This window comes from Papio anubis, chromosome 20 (genome assembly GCF_008728515.1).
Source record: "Papio anubis isolate 15944 chromosome 20, Panubis1.0, whole genome shotgun sequence".
NCBI lineage: Eukaryota > Metazoa > Chordata > Mammalia > Primates > Cercopithecidae > Papio > Papio anubis.
The window spans coordinates 11,184,203-11,201,733 of NC_044995.1; the positions used below are offsets into that span (position 1 = coordinate 11,184,203).

The following is a 17,531-nucleotide window of genomic DNA, read 5'->3' on the forward strand; positions in this document are numbered from 1 at the left end:
TTCAGTGAAGCGGCCTGTACTTCGGCAACCCAGAGTCCGGGCTGAGAGGGCTCCTAATCCAACCAGGAGGACCAGGAGAGGCCCAAAAGAGGACACAGGGCAGTAGCCGCCAGGCTTTGAGGGCAGCCGCTCCTCGCAAAGCCGGAGCCCGCTTCCGGAACGCTGCCTCGGTTCGGGACTACACTTCCCAGGGGCCATTGCGGCGGAGGACGCGCCTACTTCCGGAGAGGACCCGAAGCCGGGCAACCGCGCGCCCCGTCGGGTGCTGAGGGGAAGGCTGGCCTAGGCGGGGCGGCGGCCGACGCTGGACCGGGGCGCGGCGAGGGCGGTGTCCCGGCTCCTGCGTGGGCGGCGGGCGTGAGAGTGCGCGTGTGGCCTGGTGGCTGTGAGTGCCCATAAGTGGTGAGCGTGTGGTGCGGCGCTGAGCGGGGCGAGCGCGCGCGGGGATGGCGGCCCGGTGGTGTGTGACTGCCCGATGCGTGGCCACGAATCTGCGCCTGCGTGCACGTCCCGGCGGCGTGCGGAAGGTGGTGTGTGATGGAATGAGTGAAGCACGTTAACCGGCCGAGAGCAGGAAACCTGGCTGGAGGAGGCTTACCCCGCCCTCCCCTGTATCGACTGCCTAGAGCCCAGTGTGGGCAAAGCCCTAGACCCTGGGGAAGGTGCCCGGGCGGGGCGGCCTCGGCTGAAGCATTTCCCGTCGGCCCTATCTGGAGGGGGCAGAGCTCAGGACACGACTCCATGTCCACAGGACAGCGAGGAGCGAAGACTATGGGAACAGAGTACACAGGTGAGCGTGACAGATGACGGATGCAGCTGCAGGAGTGGACATTGAGGTTTTGGGTGCTGTCCTTTGGGGTTCAGGTGCTGGAGGAGGATGTCTCCGGTTTCTAAGGCTAGTGGACCCGGAAGTCCAAAGATTTGGAGGGTCACCTTGGGTCAGAGTGGAGCTGGGTTTAATTAGGGAGTGACTTTGACTTGGCCAGAGACACCTAACCAGATACCTGACTCAGGTCCTTGGGATATCACTAAGGGCCCAGGGGAGAGAACACTACCCGTTATATTACCCATTATAGCATTACCTCTGAGTACTCTGCTGCTCTTCAAGGAAGAGCTCAGCATTTAGATTTTTACCCTTCAGAGCGTTGTCCCATCTATCACTGTAGGATGGGACTTGGGAAGAAGGCGAGATTCACAGCTTCACCTAGGAATGCCGAGGCATTCCAGCCTTTCTACGGGTTAAACACGTTCTAGTCAGTAACGGAAGATATCCCCATTCCTTGGGCTTCTCTCCCTCCCCTCTGGCCTCCTACTCCAATAAAGAGAAAGGGGGAAGAAGGGCTAATTTTAGCCATATTGTTCTTTGCTTGTTTAGCTTCCTGCATGCAATAGTAATAGCTAATGTTTAATGAGTGTTTATAATGTGCCAGACACAGTTCTAAGACGTTTTGGGAGCATCAACACCAAACTTCACAACATTATGAAGTAGGAACTACCTTATCTCTTTTTTACAGATGAAGACATTGAATCATAGAGAGGATAAGTAATCACTAGTAAGTGGAAGAACCGGGATTCAGATCCAGAACAGGCTGACTCCAGAGTCACTGGCTGTCATGTAGTCTCCCCAACTACTGTCTCAGGTAGGTTTCTTACCCACTTATGACAATTGAAGAAACTGAATCTGAAAGGGTTAAATAACTAAAGAGTTCATATCCTGGAACCTCTACTGAGCAGGTTTGGGGTTTTTTTCTTAAAAACTTTATGACTGTAGGCCAGGCACGGTGGGAGGCCAAGGCCAGTGGATCACGAGGTCAGGAGATTGAGACCATCCTGGCTAACACGGTGAAACCCTGTCTCTACTAAAAATATAAAAAATTAGCCGGGCGTGGTGGCGGGCTCCTGTAGTCCCAGCTACTCTGGAGGCTGAGGCAGGAGAATGGTGAACCTGGGGAGCTGATATCACGCCACTGCACTCCAGCCTGGGTGACAGAGCGAGACTCTGTCTCAAAAAAAAAAAAAACTTTGTGACTCTAAGTTCTTAGGTAAAATGGAGATGATAATATTCTATACCTTACAGTACTGTCATAAGGATTAAATGACCTCATACATGTAAAGCACTTGGTATAGTCCCTGCCATGTAATGTGTTCATTTTTATCATCGTTATGATACTCCTTTGAGAAGGCAGTGGAATTTAGATGAAAGAAACCAGAATTCAGATACTTTATCCTCTTCCTAATTAAGGAAACGTGGCTCATTGGAGTCAAGGGACTGCTTCAACACTGTAGTTTGTCACAAAACAAAATGAGATCCTGGGCCTCACGAGGATTTTTTTGTTTAGTTGTCTGCAAGTCACATGGACTCTGTTGTAACAAAAGGAATGCCTCCCTATGGGAAACATGGACTTCTCCAAGGAATTTGTCTCATAGAGTCTTCACAAATCCTGGCCAGTTGCACAGAGGACATATTTTCTGTTATTTTCTAGTGTCTGAGCAAATAACTTTTGTGGTAGAGTTAGTCAGACCTAGGTTAGGGACTGTGTTTCTTTATTTACAAACTCGTGTGACTTGTGAAAAAGACTTGACTTCCCAGAGCTTTCATTTGTAAAATGGTGACAGTATACCCTATTCTGATTGAAGATTGTGGAGATTTAAAGACAGTATTAATATATACAGCACAGACATGGTGGCTCATGCTTGTAATCCTAGCACTGTGGGAAGCCAAGGCAGGAGGATTGCTTGAGGCCAGGAAGTTGACCAGATACCCAACTCCAGGAGGTTGACACCTCCTGGCCTCAAGCAATATAGTGAGCAATTGGGCAATATAGTGAGACTCCCATCGCTATAAAAAGTAAGAAAAAAAACTAGCTGGGCATGGTGGCACACGCCTGTAGTCCTAACTACTTAGGAGGCCTAGGCAAGAGGATAACTTGAGCCCAGAGTTTGAAGATACAGTGAGCTATGAACATGTCACTGTACTCCAACCTGCACAACAGAGTGAGACCCTGTCTTAGAAAAAAAAATGTACACACACACAGAGAACACCTAGTATTAATACATCTGTTGTTAATGAATTGGTGGCTGATGGGAAGAGGGGGTCAAGATATATTATGCTTATCCTGAAAACCCAGAGCAGAGGGGAACCCCAGCTATATATTTCAAATCTCCCAAAGAGCATCTGGACTGTGGGGTGGGGGAGTTGGAGGGAGGATTGTGAGTGAGGACAGGAGAAGCTGAAGGGAAGAAAGCATTTTTAGACTGATTATTAGTGCTACTTGGTTTCTCACTACTACTTTCTCATCCTCAGCTCTGCAATGCCAGAGTAAAGCTCTTCTCCAAATGAAGAGCCAGGAAGAGGTAGAGGTGGCAGGAATTAAACTTCGTAAAGCCATGTCCCTGGTGAGTTAGTATTCCCCCTGTCGCCACTAAAATAGTCTTGCTTTTCAGGATTTGGCAATGCTTGTTTTCTTCTGAAAATTTTGTGCTTAAGAGTTCCACCCTGAGGCCTGTTTCCTGTTTCTTCCCTTTCTGAGATGTGATGGGGTTGTGAGTGAGTGAGAGACTCACACAGCCCAGTGCCCTCTCAGAGGTTCCTTTTCTTCTTCCTACTCATTGTTTATTTTTCATTCAAGAAATGACCCAGTCTGAGCCCTTCCCTTGTGCTTAGTCTTTTCATAGGCATCTGACAAAGCAGAAGTGCAATCCTCAGAGGAAATTTCCATGCCTAGTTCCTACATCTCAGTCCTGATTCTCAGAGAGGTTATAATCTGTTGGAGAAATGAAAAGGCAGCAAACACTTATGCAGTGTGATAAGTGCTGCAGGCAGAGAGTAGACTCAGAGTGGAATACTTGGGAAGGGCCATTAATAGCCCATATGATATCTTTGGGTGAATTAGAAAAAAAGATGCCTCTTCCTCTCTACTGGTGAAGCTCTGTAACAGGCCACACAGTATGGCAAGAGGAAGTCTACCATATTTTAGCTCCTTCCTGCCTCCTTGGTGAGGGATCCTTGAGCAGGATATAACCTGCACCATCCTACTCACTGCTGAGAGCAGGAAGGGTTGGGGGAACTTCACAGAGGAAGTGATTCCTGAGTTACGCCTTGAATGAAACGGAGGAAGTGCAGGCACAGGTGGAATTGGTGGCATTCTGATCGGAGTATGCAAAGGTTTGTTCTCCCCATTTGACCATGGAGCCGTAAACATCTTTAAATGCCAGGGAATGTTTTACATCCTTTCTTCTTTCTAGGATGAATACCATAATCTGTTTAGTCAGCCCCTTGATGTTCCATAGGTAAATTGTTGACAGTTATCTGCTATGAATAGAGTGTTGCAGTAATCATTCTTGTAGTTGAATTTTTGCCCTCATCTCTGATTATTTTCTTTAACTAAATTCCTAGTTTTTCATTCCTTGTGGATTAAAGTTTCTCAAACTGACCCTACTCCAGAACATTTTAAATTTTATAATTTTTATGGCCAACAATGGAAGCTTCAGAGCTACAGTTCATGTTCTGATTAAGATAAACTGTTAATCTAGTTTCACCAGCAAATTGCTTATTGTAAGAAAGTATTGAATTTGGTTTACAAACTTAGAAAATTAATATTTTTTTTAATGGAGTAGTTTTTTGTTTTTTTTTTTTTTGAGACGGAGTCTCGCACTGTGTCACCCAGGCTGGAGTGCAGTGGCGCAATCTCGGCTCACTGCAAGCTCCGCCTCCCAGGTTCACGCCATTCTCCTGCCTCAGCCTCCGAGTAGCTGGGACTACAGGCGCCTGCCACCACGCCCGGCTAGTTTTTTGTATTTTTAGTAGAGACGGGGTTTCACCATGTTAGCCAGGATGGTCTCGATCTCCTGACCTCGTGATCCACCCGCCTCGGCCTCCCAAAGTGCTGGGATTACAGGCTTGAGCCACCGCGCCCGGCCTTTTTTTTTTTTTTTTGAGATAGAGTCTCACTTCGTTGCCCAGGCCAGAGTGCAGTGGTGCAATCTTGGCTCACTGCAACCTCTGCCTCCCAGGTTCAAGTGATTCTCCTGCCTCAGCCTCCCAAATAGCTGGGAATTCAGGCCTGTGCCACCACGCCTGACTAATTTTTTTTTTCTTTTTTAATAGAGATGGGGTTTCACCATGTTGGCCAGGCTAGTCTCTTTTTTTTTTGAGACGGAGTCTCGCTCTGTCGCCCAGGCTGGAGTGCAGTGGCGCGATCTCGGCTCACTGCAAGCTCCGCCTCCCGGGTTCACGCCATTCTCCCGCCTCAGCCTCCGAGTAGCTGGGACTACAGGCGCCCGCCACCACGCCCGGCTAGTTTTTTGTATTTTTAGTAGAGACGGGGTTTCACCATGTTAGCCAGGATGGTCTCAATCTCCTGACCTCGTGATCCACCCGCCTCGGCCTCCCAAAGTGCTGGGATTACAGGCTTGAGCCACCGCGCCCGGCCCAGGCTAGTCTCAAACTCCTGACCTCAAGTGATCTGCCAGCTTCGGCCTCCCAAAGTTCTGGTATTACAGGTGTGAGCCACTGTGCCTGGCCAAATTTTCTTTTTATAATAGGCATAACAACTTATGGCCAGAGCATGACATCTTTTCTTAGGTATAATGCCACAAAACATACACTACCAGGGTAACTTGTTTCTTAGAACATTTAGACATTTTAAACAAAAACATTCATGTCAGTTGCCAGAGGAAAATATTTTAAGAGTGGCGGAATTTGTCATAAAGGTTAAGATGAACTATGCACACACCACTCTTTTTCCCACTGAAAGTTGCTATAAAACCAGGACAGCATGCCTGTAACAGCAATCTGAGGTCTCTGTAAAGTTAGTAGCAAGCAGGCTGGGCACAGTGACTCACACCTGTAATCCCAGCACTTTGGGAGGCTGAGGCAGGTGAACTACCTGAGGCCAGGAGTTCAAGACCAGCCTGGCCAACATGGTAAAATCCTGTCTCTACAAAAAAAAAAAAAAAAAATAGCCAGGTGTGGTGGTGCATTTTGGTAATCCCAGCTATTCGAGGGGCTGAGGCATGAGAATACACTTGAACGTGGGAGGCAGAGGTTGCCATGAGCCAAGATTATACCACCGCACTCCAGCCTGGGCAATAGAACAAGGCTCTATCTAAAAAAAAAAAAAAAAAAAAAAAAGTAGTAGCAGTCAGATTGGGGAAAAAGCCCCAGATTTGAAGTACCACCAGACCATAGTGCATTTACCTTCAAGAGACCAAAACCTGCAAGTGAGTAATGGTGCGGACAGAAAGAGCTGCAGGAGAAGCCTTCTAGTCGATAATCAAACTGCTGAAAACTAAAGACAAAAAGTCTAAAAAACCAGCCACTGAAAAATGATGAAGAACTGTCAACCTAGAATACTATGTCCAGGGAAATAGCCCTTAGGAATGCAGATAAAATAGTTATTCATAGGAAAGAAAACTAAGAACATTCACTGCCAGAATTCTACAAGAATCACTAAAGGAAGTTCTTCAGACAGAAATTATGCCTGAAGGGGACTTAGAGCATCAGGGTGAAGGAAGTGCAACAGAAATGGGAAATATTGTTTGTAAATACAATAGACTGTTCTCTTGAGTTTATAAAAATATCTTCAATGGTTAAAAGCAAAGCTAATAGCTCAACTAAACAGAACAGTATTTTAATATAGGTAATCTAGATTCAAAGACCATGTCTAAACTATTGTAGCATACTACAGTTAGGTAAAATAAGATGTAAGAACTATTACTGAAATACTAAATGAAATGTTTCACCTGTTCTTCTTGGCCTCCTCTTCCTTCTCTTTGTTTTTTCCCTTCTGTCTTTCTTCATCCTTATCATAGGCAACAATTCTCAAGCAATTACATCATGCCAGGCACTTTAGACCTGTTTCTTCATTTAATTTTCACAATGCTGCCGTGAAGCAAGTACTATATTTCCATTTTTCAGATGGGAAAACTGAGGCACAGGGAAGTTAAACTTGGCCAACCTCACCCAGCTAGTCAGTACTAGAGACCAAATTCATTGGAGTAATCTGACCTTTTTTCTGATTTATTCAAAACTGGTATTTATTTAAAAGTCTGATGTTGATATAAGTAAAGTCATGAAATAAATTGAATATCTGCCAGTAACAGTCCAGTGGATCACCTGGTGGGTTGGTTAGGAAATGGAGCTCGTGTAACAAAATACAGGTTGCTTGATATGTGCTCACATTACATTATTTCTCCTGATAATTTGCCATTAGATTATCCAAAAACAACTTTTGGGCATGTTGGCTCAGGCCTATAATCCAAACTCTTTGGGAGGCTAAGGTGGGAGGATTGTGACAGGCCAGGAGTTTGAGATCAGCCTGGGCAATATAGTGAGACCCTGTCTCTACAAAATAAAGAAATAAATAAAAAAGGAAAACGAAAAACAACTTTGCAAATGTGTTCTTCTCTCCTAATACAAATATATTTTTATGTCAGAAGAAAAGACTATAGCTAGGTGTGTTTTTTTTCTTTCATTTTTTAGGCATACCTCTTAACATCTCAAGAACACTAAGATTTCTTAGAAAATATTGTGGAGATTGAAATCCTGTTCATCAGGTCAGCATCCTTCCTTGCAAGTTTTTCTCACAGTTCCAGAGCTCTTTAGTTTCTCCATGTAGAGAAGTGATTTAGCTCCTAACATGAATAGCATTGCATTAGCACTTGATTATATCCTGTTTTGAATGTAGTCAGCATTTTTTAATGGTAATGTATTCTCACCACCTAGAATTGCAAATGTTTGAAGAGCAAGGAGTATCTCATTTTTTTCTTTTTCCTAATATGTACAGCATTACAGCATAACTAGGCAGAAAAGTTGTCCAATAACTTACCTGACCTGGATCATTTAGACCCTTAGTGCAGTTACTTATACATAGTGTTTTTAATCCCAAAGTGAGAACAGCATAACCCTTTACCTTAGAGCCACATTGGAATATGAACACTGAGTGAGCAAGATTATATTTGTGTCATTTTAGGGTTCAGTGACTTTCACAGATGTGGCCATAGACTTTTCCCAAGATGAATGGGAGCGGCTGAATCTTGCTCAGAGAAGTTTGTACAAGAAGGTGATGTTAGAAAACTACAGGAACCTAGTTTCAGTGGGTAAGAGTATCTTCCTCCTTTTGCCTCCCCATGACTCAGTAGTCTTTTATGCCATTATCAGAATTTCCCACAGTCTTCCACAGCACAGGCAATTTTTGTATGTTTTTTTACATGCAGGTCTTTGCCTTTCTAAACCGGATGTGATCTCCTTATTGGAGCAAGAGGAAGACCCTTGGGTGATAAAAGGAGAGATGACCAGAAGCCTGTGCCCAGGTAAGTGCAGGATACCTGGAGACAGAGGAACTGTTCTCAACATGTTCTTCTCTCTGAGATTCGCTGGAAAACACCTCTCAAACTCCCTCCCAAACTGAAACTTGTCTTCTAACACTAGTTTTTGAATGGTTATTCTCTTCCCTACTGGTGTAACATACCTCCTTTACCTTTACTGATTTCTTAGGCATACCAGGGTCTATTTCTGAGCTCTTGTTTTACTGATATTTACCTAATTCTACTCAAGCACCATGTTGTTGTCATCATCCCTGACTTCAAACATTTCTGAATCCTTTAGACAAGCTGATGTTTAGTTTTTGGAACTGGTTTAAATATTTTCCTTTCTTTTTTTTTTTTTTTTTTTTTTTTTTTGAGACGGAGTCTCGCTCTGTCGCCCAGGCTGGAGTGCAGTGGCCGGATCTCAGCTCACTGCAAGCTCCGCCTCCCGGGTTCACGCCATTCTCCTGCCTCAGCCTCCCGAGTAGCTGGGACTACAGGCGCCCGCCACCTCGCCCGGCTAGTTTTTTATGTATTTTTAGTAGAGACGGGGTTTCACCGTGTTCGCCAGGATGGTCTCGATCTCCTGACCTTGTGATCCTCCCGTCTCGGCCTCCCAAAGTGCTGGGATTACAGGCTTGAGCCACCGCGCCCGGCCTTTCCTTTCTTTAAAAGGTGAGTTTATTGAGTTAACATGTATTATATCTATTTTCTTCCCTTTGCCTTTTTCTTTTTTGTATTTCTTTTGTTATTTATTCTTGTTTTGTTGTTTATTAGGTCTGTTTTTTCTCACTCTCTTCTTTATACCACCCAACCTTTGAATTAGAAAAGTTTTTAGTTCTGTAAGTTGTTACCTTTATGTCTTTATATATTTTAAGATCATTTAGAATTTTTCTGCTTGATATTCCAGACATTATCTTCTGCTACCCTTACAAAAGATGAAGAAATTAGCTCATGAATATTACTTTCTTTCCCTGTGTACGTCATTTCCCCACTTATATTGTGCTCACTGGGATTTTTGACCCAGGGTATTTTATTCAATTTTTTCAAATTGCCCTTGCTTTGTAGCTGTTTTACTGATTTAGAAAGCTAGATAAGAGACAACAGAAATATATTGCAAGAAAATGAACCTCAGATGAGATGGTTCTGGTTTAATCTGTGGCCTGAAGCATAGACTTTTCCTACTTTCAGTTCTTCATTTTGTTTTATTTTATTTTACTTTTTAAAATTAGAGACAGGACCTTGCTATGTTACCCAAGCTGGAGTTGAACTTTTGGGCTCAAGCAGTACTCCCACCTCAGCTTCTTGAGTAGCTAGGACTACAGGAATGCACTACCATACCTGGCCCTACTTTTCAGCTCTTACAGTTCCAAGAAGAGGATTGTGGGTTACTTGTGGTCCTAACTATGTACGTTAATAAATAAGAAATAATGAAAATCAGTGAACATCCAATTCACAATATTAGAAAAAGAACAAAATGAATTTAAGGAAAACCCAGATAAGTTATATGTAGTGATTTATACTTCTGCAAATAAAAGTAGGGATAAATGAATTAGAAACAGTAGCGCTACTGAAAATTATAAAGTTTTGTATATACTTCATTAGAAAACCAATACAGTATATAAACTGTAAGGACAAATGAGAGGAAACACAAAAACAAAATAATTATAAATAACCACACATGCGTAAGAACTTAAAAGAATCATGAATCTATTTTCCTCAGCTCTCCATAAATAATTTGAAAAAATAGATGATATTCTAGGAGAATATAATAATATAGGTTACCATAACTGATACCAAGAGGAAATACAACATTTAAACAAGTAGGTTACCATCAAAGAAATGTAGAATATTGTATAGGAACTGCCTCCCCCAAGAAAAGAAGCCACGTCCCCAAATAGTTCTTTAAGGAAAAATATCACCAATGTTGTTTCAATTGTTCTGGGATAGAGAATAAAAAGGAGAGCTTAAAACATTTTCATTTATGAATACAGCGTATCCTCTGATACCAAAATCTACCAAAATAGCACCAAAAAGGGAAATTAGAGACAAACCTCAATTATCAATATTGGTTCAAAATCTTAAAAGGTCATATTGAAATAGTATACCATGACCAATGAGAATTTATCATAGCAGTGCAAGGATGGTTGTATCACCTAATCTTATATAAGAACCATAAAAACATGTACCTCTGCTTGTGGATTTCAATAACTATGTGATTCACATTTTCATTTTCGAAGTTTCCATTCTAGCATTTAATAAAGGAGACATTTGCTTTCTTAATATCTTTCAGACTTGGAGTGTGTGTGGGTGACAAAGTCATTATCTTTAAACCAGGATATTTATGAAGAAAAATTACCCCCGGCAATAATAATGGAAAGACTTACAAGCTGTGACCTCGAATGTTCAACATTAGGGAAAAACTGTAAATGTGAAGACTTGTTTGAGAGGGAGCTTGTAAACCAGAAGACACATTTTAGGCAAGAGATCATCACTCATGTAGATACGCTTACTGAAAAAAGAGACCACTGTAACAAGTCTGGGACAGTTTTTCATCTGAATACATTATCTTATATAAAACAGATTTTTCCCATGGAAGAGAGAATGTTTAATTTTCATACAGATAAGAAAAGCTTAAAAACACATTCAGTTGTGAAAAAACACAAGCAAGACTGTGGAGAAAAGAAACTTTTAAAATGTAATGACTGTGAGAAAATATTCAGCAAAATCTCAACCCTTACTCTTCACCAAAGAATTCATACAGGAGAGAAACCCTATGAATGTATTGAATGTGGAAAGGCCTTTAGCCAGAGTGCCCACCTTGCTCAACATCAGAGAATACACACAGGAGAAAAACCTTTTGAATGTACTGAATGTGGAAAAGCCTTCAGCCAGAATGCTCATCTTGTTCAACATCAGAGAGTTCATACTGGTGAGAAACCTTATCAGTGTAAGCAGTGTAATAAAGCATTCAGCCAGCTTGCACACCTTGCTCAACATCAGAGGGTCCATACTGGAGAGAAACCCTATGAATGTATTGAATGTGGGAAGGCTTTTAGTGATTGTTCATCCCTAGCTCATCATCGAAGGATTCACACTGGGAAAAGACCCTATGAATGTATTGACTGTGGAAAAGCTTTCAGGCAAAATGCTTCTCTTATACGTCATCGGCGATATTATCATACTGGAGAGAAACCGTTTGACTGTATTGATTGTGGGAAGGCTTTCACTGATCACATAGGACTTATTCAGCATAAGAGAATTCATACTGGAGAGAGACCTTACAAATGTAATGTGTGTGGGAAGGCTTTTAGCCATGGCTCATCTCTGACAGTACATCAGAGAATTCATACAGGAGAGAAACCTTATGAATGCAATACCTGTGAGAAAGCCTTCAGCCATCGTGGGTCTCTTACTCTTCATCAGAGAGTTCATACTGGAGAGAAACCCTATGAATGTAAAGAATGTGGGAAAGCTTTCCGGCAGAGCACGCATCTTGCTCATCATCAGAGAATTCATACTGGAGAGAAACCTTATGAATGTAAGGAATGCAGCAAAACCTTCAGCCAGAATGCACACCTTGCACAACATCAGAAAATACACACTGGGGAGAAACCTTATGAATGTAAGGAATGTGGTAAGGCCTTCAGTCAGATTGCACATCTTGTTCAGCACCAGAGAGTTCATACTGGTGAGAAGCCTTATGAATGTATTGAATGTGGGAAGGCCTTTAGTGATGGCTCATATCTTGTTCAACATCAGAGACTCCACACTGGCAAAAGACCATATGAATGTCTTGAATGTGGGAAGGCATTCAGACAGAGGGCATCCCTGATTTGTCATCAGAGATGTCATACTGGTGAGAAGCCTTATGAATGTAACGTTTGTGGGAAAGCCTTTAGCCATCGTAAATCCCTTACTCTACATCAGAGAATTCATACAGGAGAGAAACCTTATGAGTGTAAGGAATGTAGCAAAGCCTTCAGCCAGGTTGCCCATCTTACTCTCCATAAGAGAATTCATACTGGAGAAAGGCCCTATGAGTGCAAAGAATGTGGAAAAGCATTCAGGCAGAGTGTACATCTTGCTCATCATCAGCGAATTCATACTGGAGAGTCATCAGTTATTCTCTCCTCTGCCCTCCCATACCACCAAGTCCTGTAGATTCAATCTTGTAAATGCTTCTAGAATCCATCTGCTTTTTTCCAGCACATGTTCCATCATCATAGTCCAAGACGCAACCATCTCATCTGGATTTCTGCAGTAGCATAACTGTTGCCCCTTTTGCTCCTATCAAGTACACGTTTAACACTGTAGGCAGCCTAACCTTTTAAAAATAAAAATATATATTTACTTTCCCATTTAAAACCCTTGATTTGGAAAATATATTAATCCATTTCAAGGGTTTAGCACACACTGGCATATAGTTATTGCTAAATAAATGCTAGCCATTAAGGTAAGGTTTCCTTACAAACTGTCATATTAAGCAGCAAGTAAACCAAACCAGTAAGTCAAGACTAAGATTTTAGAGCAGACAGAAGACTCTAGTCTGATAGAGAGGAAAGATGAACACACTCAGAATTGAAAGATGTATAGTACACAAGGTAACATGGTGGCTTATCACTCCCTCTGTGGCATTGTTGAGCAACTCTCACTTAACCTGACACTGAGAAGAGAGAATCAGTCAATTAGAACAAAAGCTTTTAGCTGGGCACAGTGGCTCATGCCTGTAGTCCCAGCACTTTGGGAGGGCGAGGCAAGCAGGTTGCTTGAGCTCAGGAGTTCAAGACCAACCTGAGCAACATGGTGAAACCCTATCTCTACAAAAAATACAGAAATTAGCCAGGCATGGTGGTGCACACCTGTAGTCATAGCTAGTCAGGAGGCCGAGGGAGGAGGATTGCTTGAGCCCAGGAGGTAGAGGTTGCTGTGAGTCATGATCACACCACTGCAATTCCAGCTGGGGAGCAGAGCCAGACACTGTCTCAAGGAAAAACAAAAGAAGAACAAAAGCATTTGGTAGAATGTAGGACTAACCAGGGTGGTTAGCATTAAACTAAAAGTAACAAGCCAAAAAAACTTGAATAGATTAATAGCCATGAAACAAACTGAAAAGGGTAATTCAATATACTTTCACCTTTATAAAAGTACCACAGACAATTCCTGTGGTAAAATTATTCTAGCATAAAATAAAATGCAATAAGACCTTCCATCTTGTTCCATGAGATTGACAAGACATGCCAAAACATAAAAATAGGTACACTGCAATTAATTACTGAATGTAGATATTACAACTTAAACTTATTTTTAAAATATTTAAAAATAGGAAGGCTAGACATGCCTCTGTATAGAAAGGCTGATAAAAATATTTCTCCCTAAATTAAATTTGTAAGTTCATTAAAATGTTCATATATTTTTTAGTTGAGAAGCTGATTCTGATCATCTGTAGAATTTTGATTTTAACAAGGAATGTAGTTTACACTGGGAATGTAGTACTAATACTAACAACATTTGCTAATGTATCACACACTGTTTTAGGTGCTGGGGGATACAATAAGGTACAAAATGGACAAAAATACGTGCTCTTACAGATCTAGTAGAACAGAAAAAATGCATGCCATGTGATAAATATATGATATGTCCCATAAAGAGAAATGATCTAAAAAAGAAGCTAGGGAGTGCTGGATCAGGCACCTTACTGTCCCCAGAACATGTGGGTATTAGAGGATGAGGGAAGAACTAGAGGTAACTGCGAGACACAAAAGGCATAATGAAAATAGTCATGATAGTCCGAAGGCAGATACTGTTTATGATGCTTTGAGTGTTGGAGGAAGGGAGGACTAATGGTTTCACAGAGATCATGGCAGTTATATTCACTTATATAAATGTTGATTTAGAAGCTGGTGGAAGGGTATTTTTTGAGTGACAGCTTTATTGAGACAAAGCAATTCTGGAGAAGAACACCCATACCCTCTCCTCTCTATCCATCAGCAGAAGTGAAGAGGGAGCCCAAAGCTCCACTTAAAGTGTGCAACTTACAGCTTTTATTTCATTCACAGGGTTGTGCAGCCATCACCGTCAGTTTTAGAACATTTTCGTATCCTCAAAGAGGAATCCCTTGTCCTTTTGTAGTTACGTTCATCCCTGGAAGAGTACTTTTTTTTTTTTTTTTTTTTTAAACTGAGGCACCCAGAGCTCTTGGGTTCCCTCTTAACTGCTTTCTGTGGCAGTATAGAGGGCTATGTGAGGGAAGCTCTTATCCAGAGTACATGACTGCTAGAAAATGGAGCGTGGGGCTCCCTCTTCACTTCTGCTGATAGAAATATAACAGCTAGGGAATGGGTAGCTTCACCAGAGAATGTGGAGTTTCAGACTCCCCTTATATATGATAAAAAGGATTTTTCATTGTAGTGGGGAAAAGGTGGTTGGATTAAACGGCATTGGGAAACTTAGCTCACTGGAAAAACAGATCTGTACCTTTCACACTAATGAAGGCCTGAGAGATTAAAGGTCTAAATGTAAAATTAAAGTACATGAAAAACAATAATATTTCTGTACCCTTGGTTTGAAATAGACTAAGCACTAATGCATAACCCCAAAGCTGATATTAGGCTTTCATATGGTGGAAAACATCATAGTCAATAAGTAAATGAGAGACTGACACAAAGTGTTTGCAACAAATATAACAAAGGACTGTAATTAATGATATTCAAAGTACTATTATAAACCAATAATAATCTGCAACTTAGAGAAATGGACAAAGCTAATGGCCAGTTCACAAAAGATGAAATAAAAGCAGTTAATGAAAATTATCCAATATCACTAGAAATCAAGGAAATGCAAATTAAAGTGATTATTTAACTACTTTTCCCCCAAAAGACTGATTGAGTGATAACATTCGGTATTGGTGAATGTGTGGAAACAAGGGCATTCCATTGTTGATTATATATCTATTGCTTTGTGTATATACCCTTTTAATTAATATTCCTTGGAAACCAAAATATACAAAGGTAGGTAAATGTATTAGTGGCAAAAATATTAATGGTAAACTATTAAAATTACCTAAGTGTCCATCAGGGTAATGAATAAATTAATTATGGTATATATCCATTCAATAGGAATTACGCAGCTGTTGAAAAAAATACCACTTTGTATAGTCATTGAAAGATAGCTGTGCTATACTAAATGAAAAATTGCAGACCTGTATTGTAGTATAGACCCACAATTGTAATATCGAAAATAAAAAATCAAAATACATATTATAGTAGGCATCTGTTTTTCTCTGCCCAGTTCCCCTTGCCTCCTCCTTTTGGCTGCACTATCTCATCTTTTCCTTTTGAGTAACTGGCCATACCCTACCATATGTTTCTGATGGATGTGGCCAATAAAATCGTCTCTGAATTTCAAAAGGCATTTCGATCTGTATCATCCAATGGCAACTCCCTAAAAGCTTGATGCAGTTATTCTTTTGACTGGTCCTGGAACCACGCTGGTTTTTGTACTTTCTAAGTCTGTCATTGCTCGAACTACCCATTATCTTTCTGGCACTCGATTTTTGCCTCCTGTTGGTCAGTTGCTTGCAAGTAAAGAAACAATCATAGAGAATTTGGTATGAAAATTGGGGTATAGGCATTAGAATCTTTGGAAAATCCAGTATTGGAAGTTGATTTTTGGATGAGATGGGGCAAATAAGACTTATTTTCTAGACTGGAAAGCATCTCATGGTGTGCAATGAGCAAACACCTGATTATTATTCATTATAGTCACCTGGGATGAATAGAGGTCTAGGGTTCTGGATAATGACAATTTAAAGAGGATGGAGAACGCTGAATCCAAAAGTTATATGTAATACTGGTATCTCACTGCTTTGAATAACTTAAAGTTTAGCTCTTGAATTTCTAGCATTAAGGCAAAAAAATTAAACTAAGGGATTTTGTATGATATTGTTGAAAGCTGTCTTGCATTGTTTAAAGTCATAGGGTTAAGATGGCTCATAACCAAATTTAGAGACTATTTTTATGCATTGTTAAAGTGAAATGCTGGTTAAATTTTATACTTTATTCGCAAGAGTCACTGTGAATTGAATTGTGAATTCACTTCTGAATTGTGTTCCCATCAGCACCACCAAATGCTGGCCTCTACCACCACCAAATTTACTTGTGAAGTCCTAAACCCCAAAGTGACTGTATTTGGACATAAGGCCTTTAAGAAACTAAGGTTAAGTTAGGCCATAAGAGTGAGGCCCTAATCCCATAGGACTAGTGTCCTTATAAGAGGAAGAGACACCAGAGCTCTGTCTCTCCACATGTGCACAGAGGAAATGCCATGTAAGGACACAACAAGAATGCTGCCATCTGCAAGCCAGGAGGAGAGACCTCACCAGGAACCAGCCCTTTCAGTCCCTTGATCTTGGACTTTTAGTCTCCAGAACTGTGAGAAAATAAATGTTGGTAGTTTAAGCCACCCAGTCTGTGGTATATTGTTATGGGCACCTGAACTGATTAATGCAATTACCATATAATTTATTGTCCAAACTGGGACATTTTTGAGAGTGAAAGGGATAACTAACTGCACAGGGCACTTAGCAACAGGTGTTCATATCCTCAGCAAAGCAGGATATATGGTCATACTTGTGTAGCAGAATATTGATAGAAAAAAATATAGCTCTACTATTGGAAAGGTGATATTGGAGATGATCTGAAGGGTTGGAACATACTGAACTTCTGGATTCGTGTGATATACCACCTATTAACATCTGTTTGCATAGGTACATATGGCTGCCATGAAGAGACCGCTAACAATTCATCTTATTCCCCCATTCCATTGTTGCTCACATGGAATAACAAAGTAAATTTAACATGACCATAAAATTAAATGCAAAATCAGGCTGAGCACAGTGGCTCATGCCTGTAATCCTAGCATTTTGGGAGGCCCAGGCAGGAGGATAATTTGAGACCAGGAGTTTGAGACCAGCCTGGGCAATGTAACATGACCCTATCCCATCTCTTAAAAAAAATTAAAATTTCCAGTCATGGTGGCACCTAGCTACTCGGGAGGCTAAGGTGGGAGGATTGCTTGAGCCCAGGAGTTTGAGCCTGCAGTGAGCCATGATCACAACACTGCAATCCAGCCTGGATGACAAAGCCAGACCCTGTTTGAAAAAATAAATAAAATCATACATACATACAACATTAAAATAGGGCAAAGAGTAACTGTATCTTAGA

General features: G+C 41.4%; 1 protein-coding gene across 4 annotated transcripts; it reads left to right on the plus strand.

Moving 5' to 3' along the window:
- Nucleotides 1–217: 217 nt before the first annotated feature.
- Nucleotides 218–15,571, plus strand: ZNF470 (zinc finger protein 470). Of its 4 annotated transcripts, none has more exons than XM_031659311.1 (6): nucleotides 218–790; nucleotides 1,515–1,640; nucleotides 3,305–3,396; nucleotides 7,974–8,100; nucleotides 8,218–8,313; nucleotides 10,601–15,571. In XM_031659311.1, exons 3-6 carry the CDS (start codon nucleotides 3,337–3,339, stop codon nucleotides 12,469–12,471), a joined length of 2,154 nt encoding a protein of 717 aa, XP_031515171.1. In that variant the 5' UTR covers nucleotides 218–790; nucleotides 1,515–1,640; nucleotides 3,305–3,336; the 3' UTR covers nucleotides 12,472–15,571. The 4 variants fall into 4 exon arrangements, with proteins under 4 accessions (XP_031515171.1, XP_017808213.1, XP_009193695.1 ...); XM_017952724.3 differs by lacking the exon at nucleotides 3,305–3,396 and adding an exon at nucleotides 7,484–7,557 and having other exon boundaries at nucleotides 376–790; XM_009195431.3 differs by lacking the exon at nucleotides 3,305–3,396 and having other exon boundaries at nucleotides 376–790.
- The last annotated feature ends 1,960 nt before the right edge of the window (nucleotides 15,572–17,531 follow it).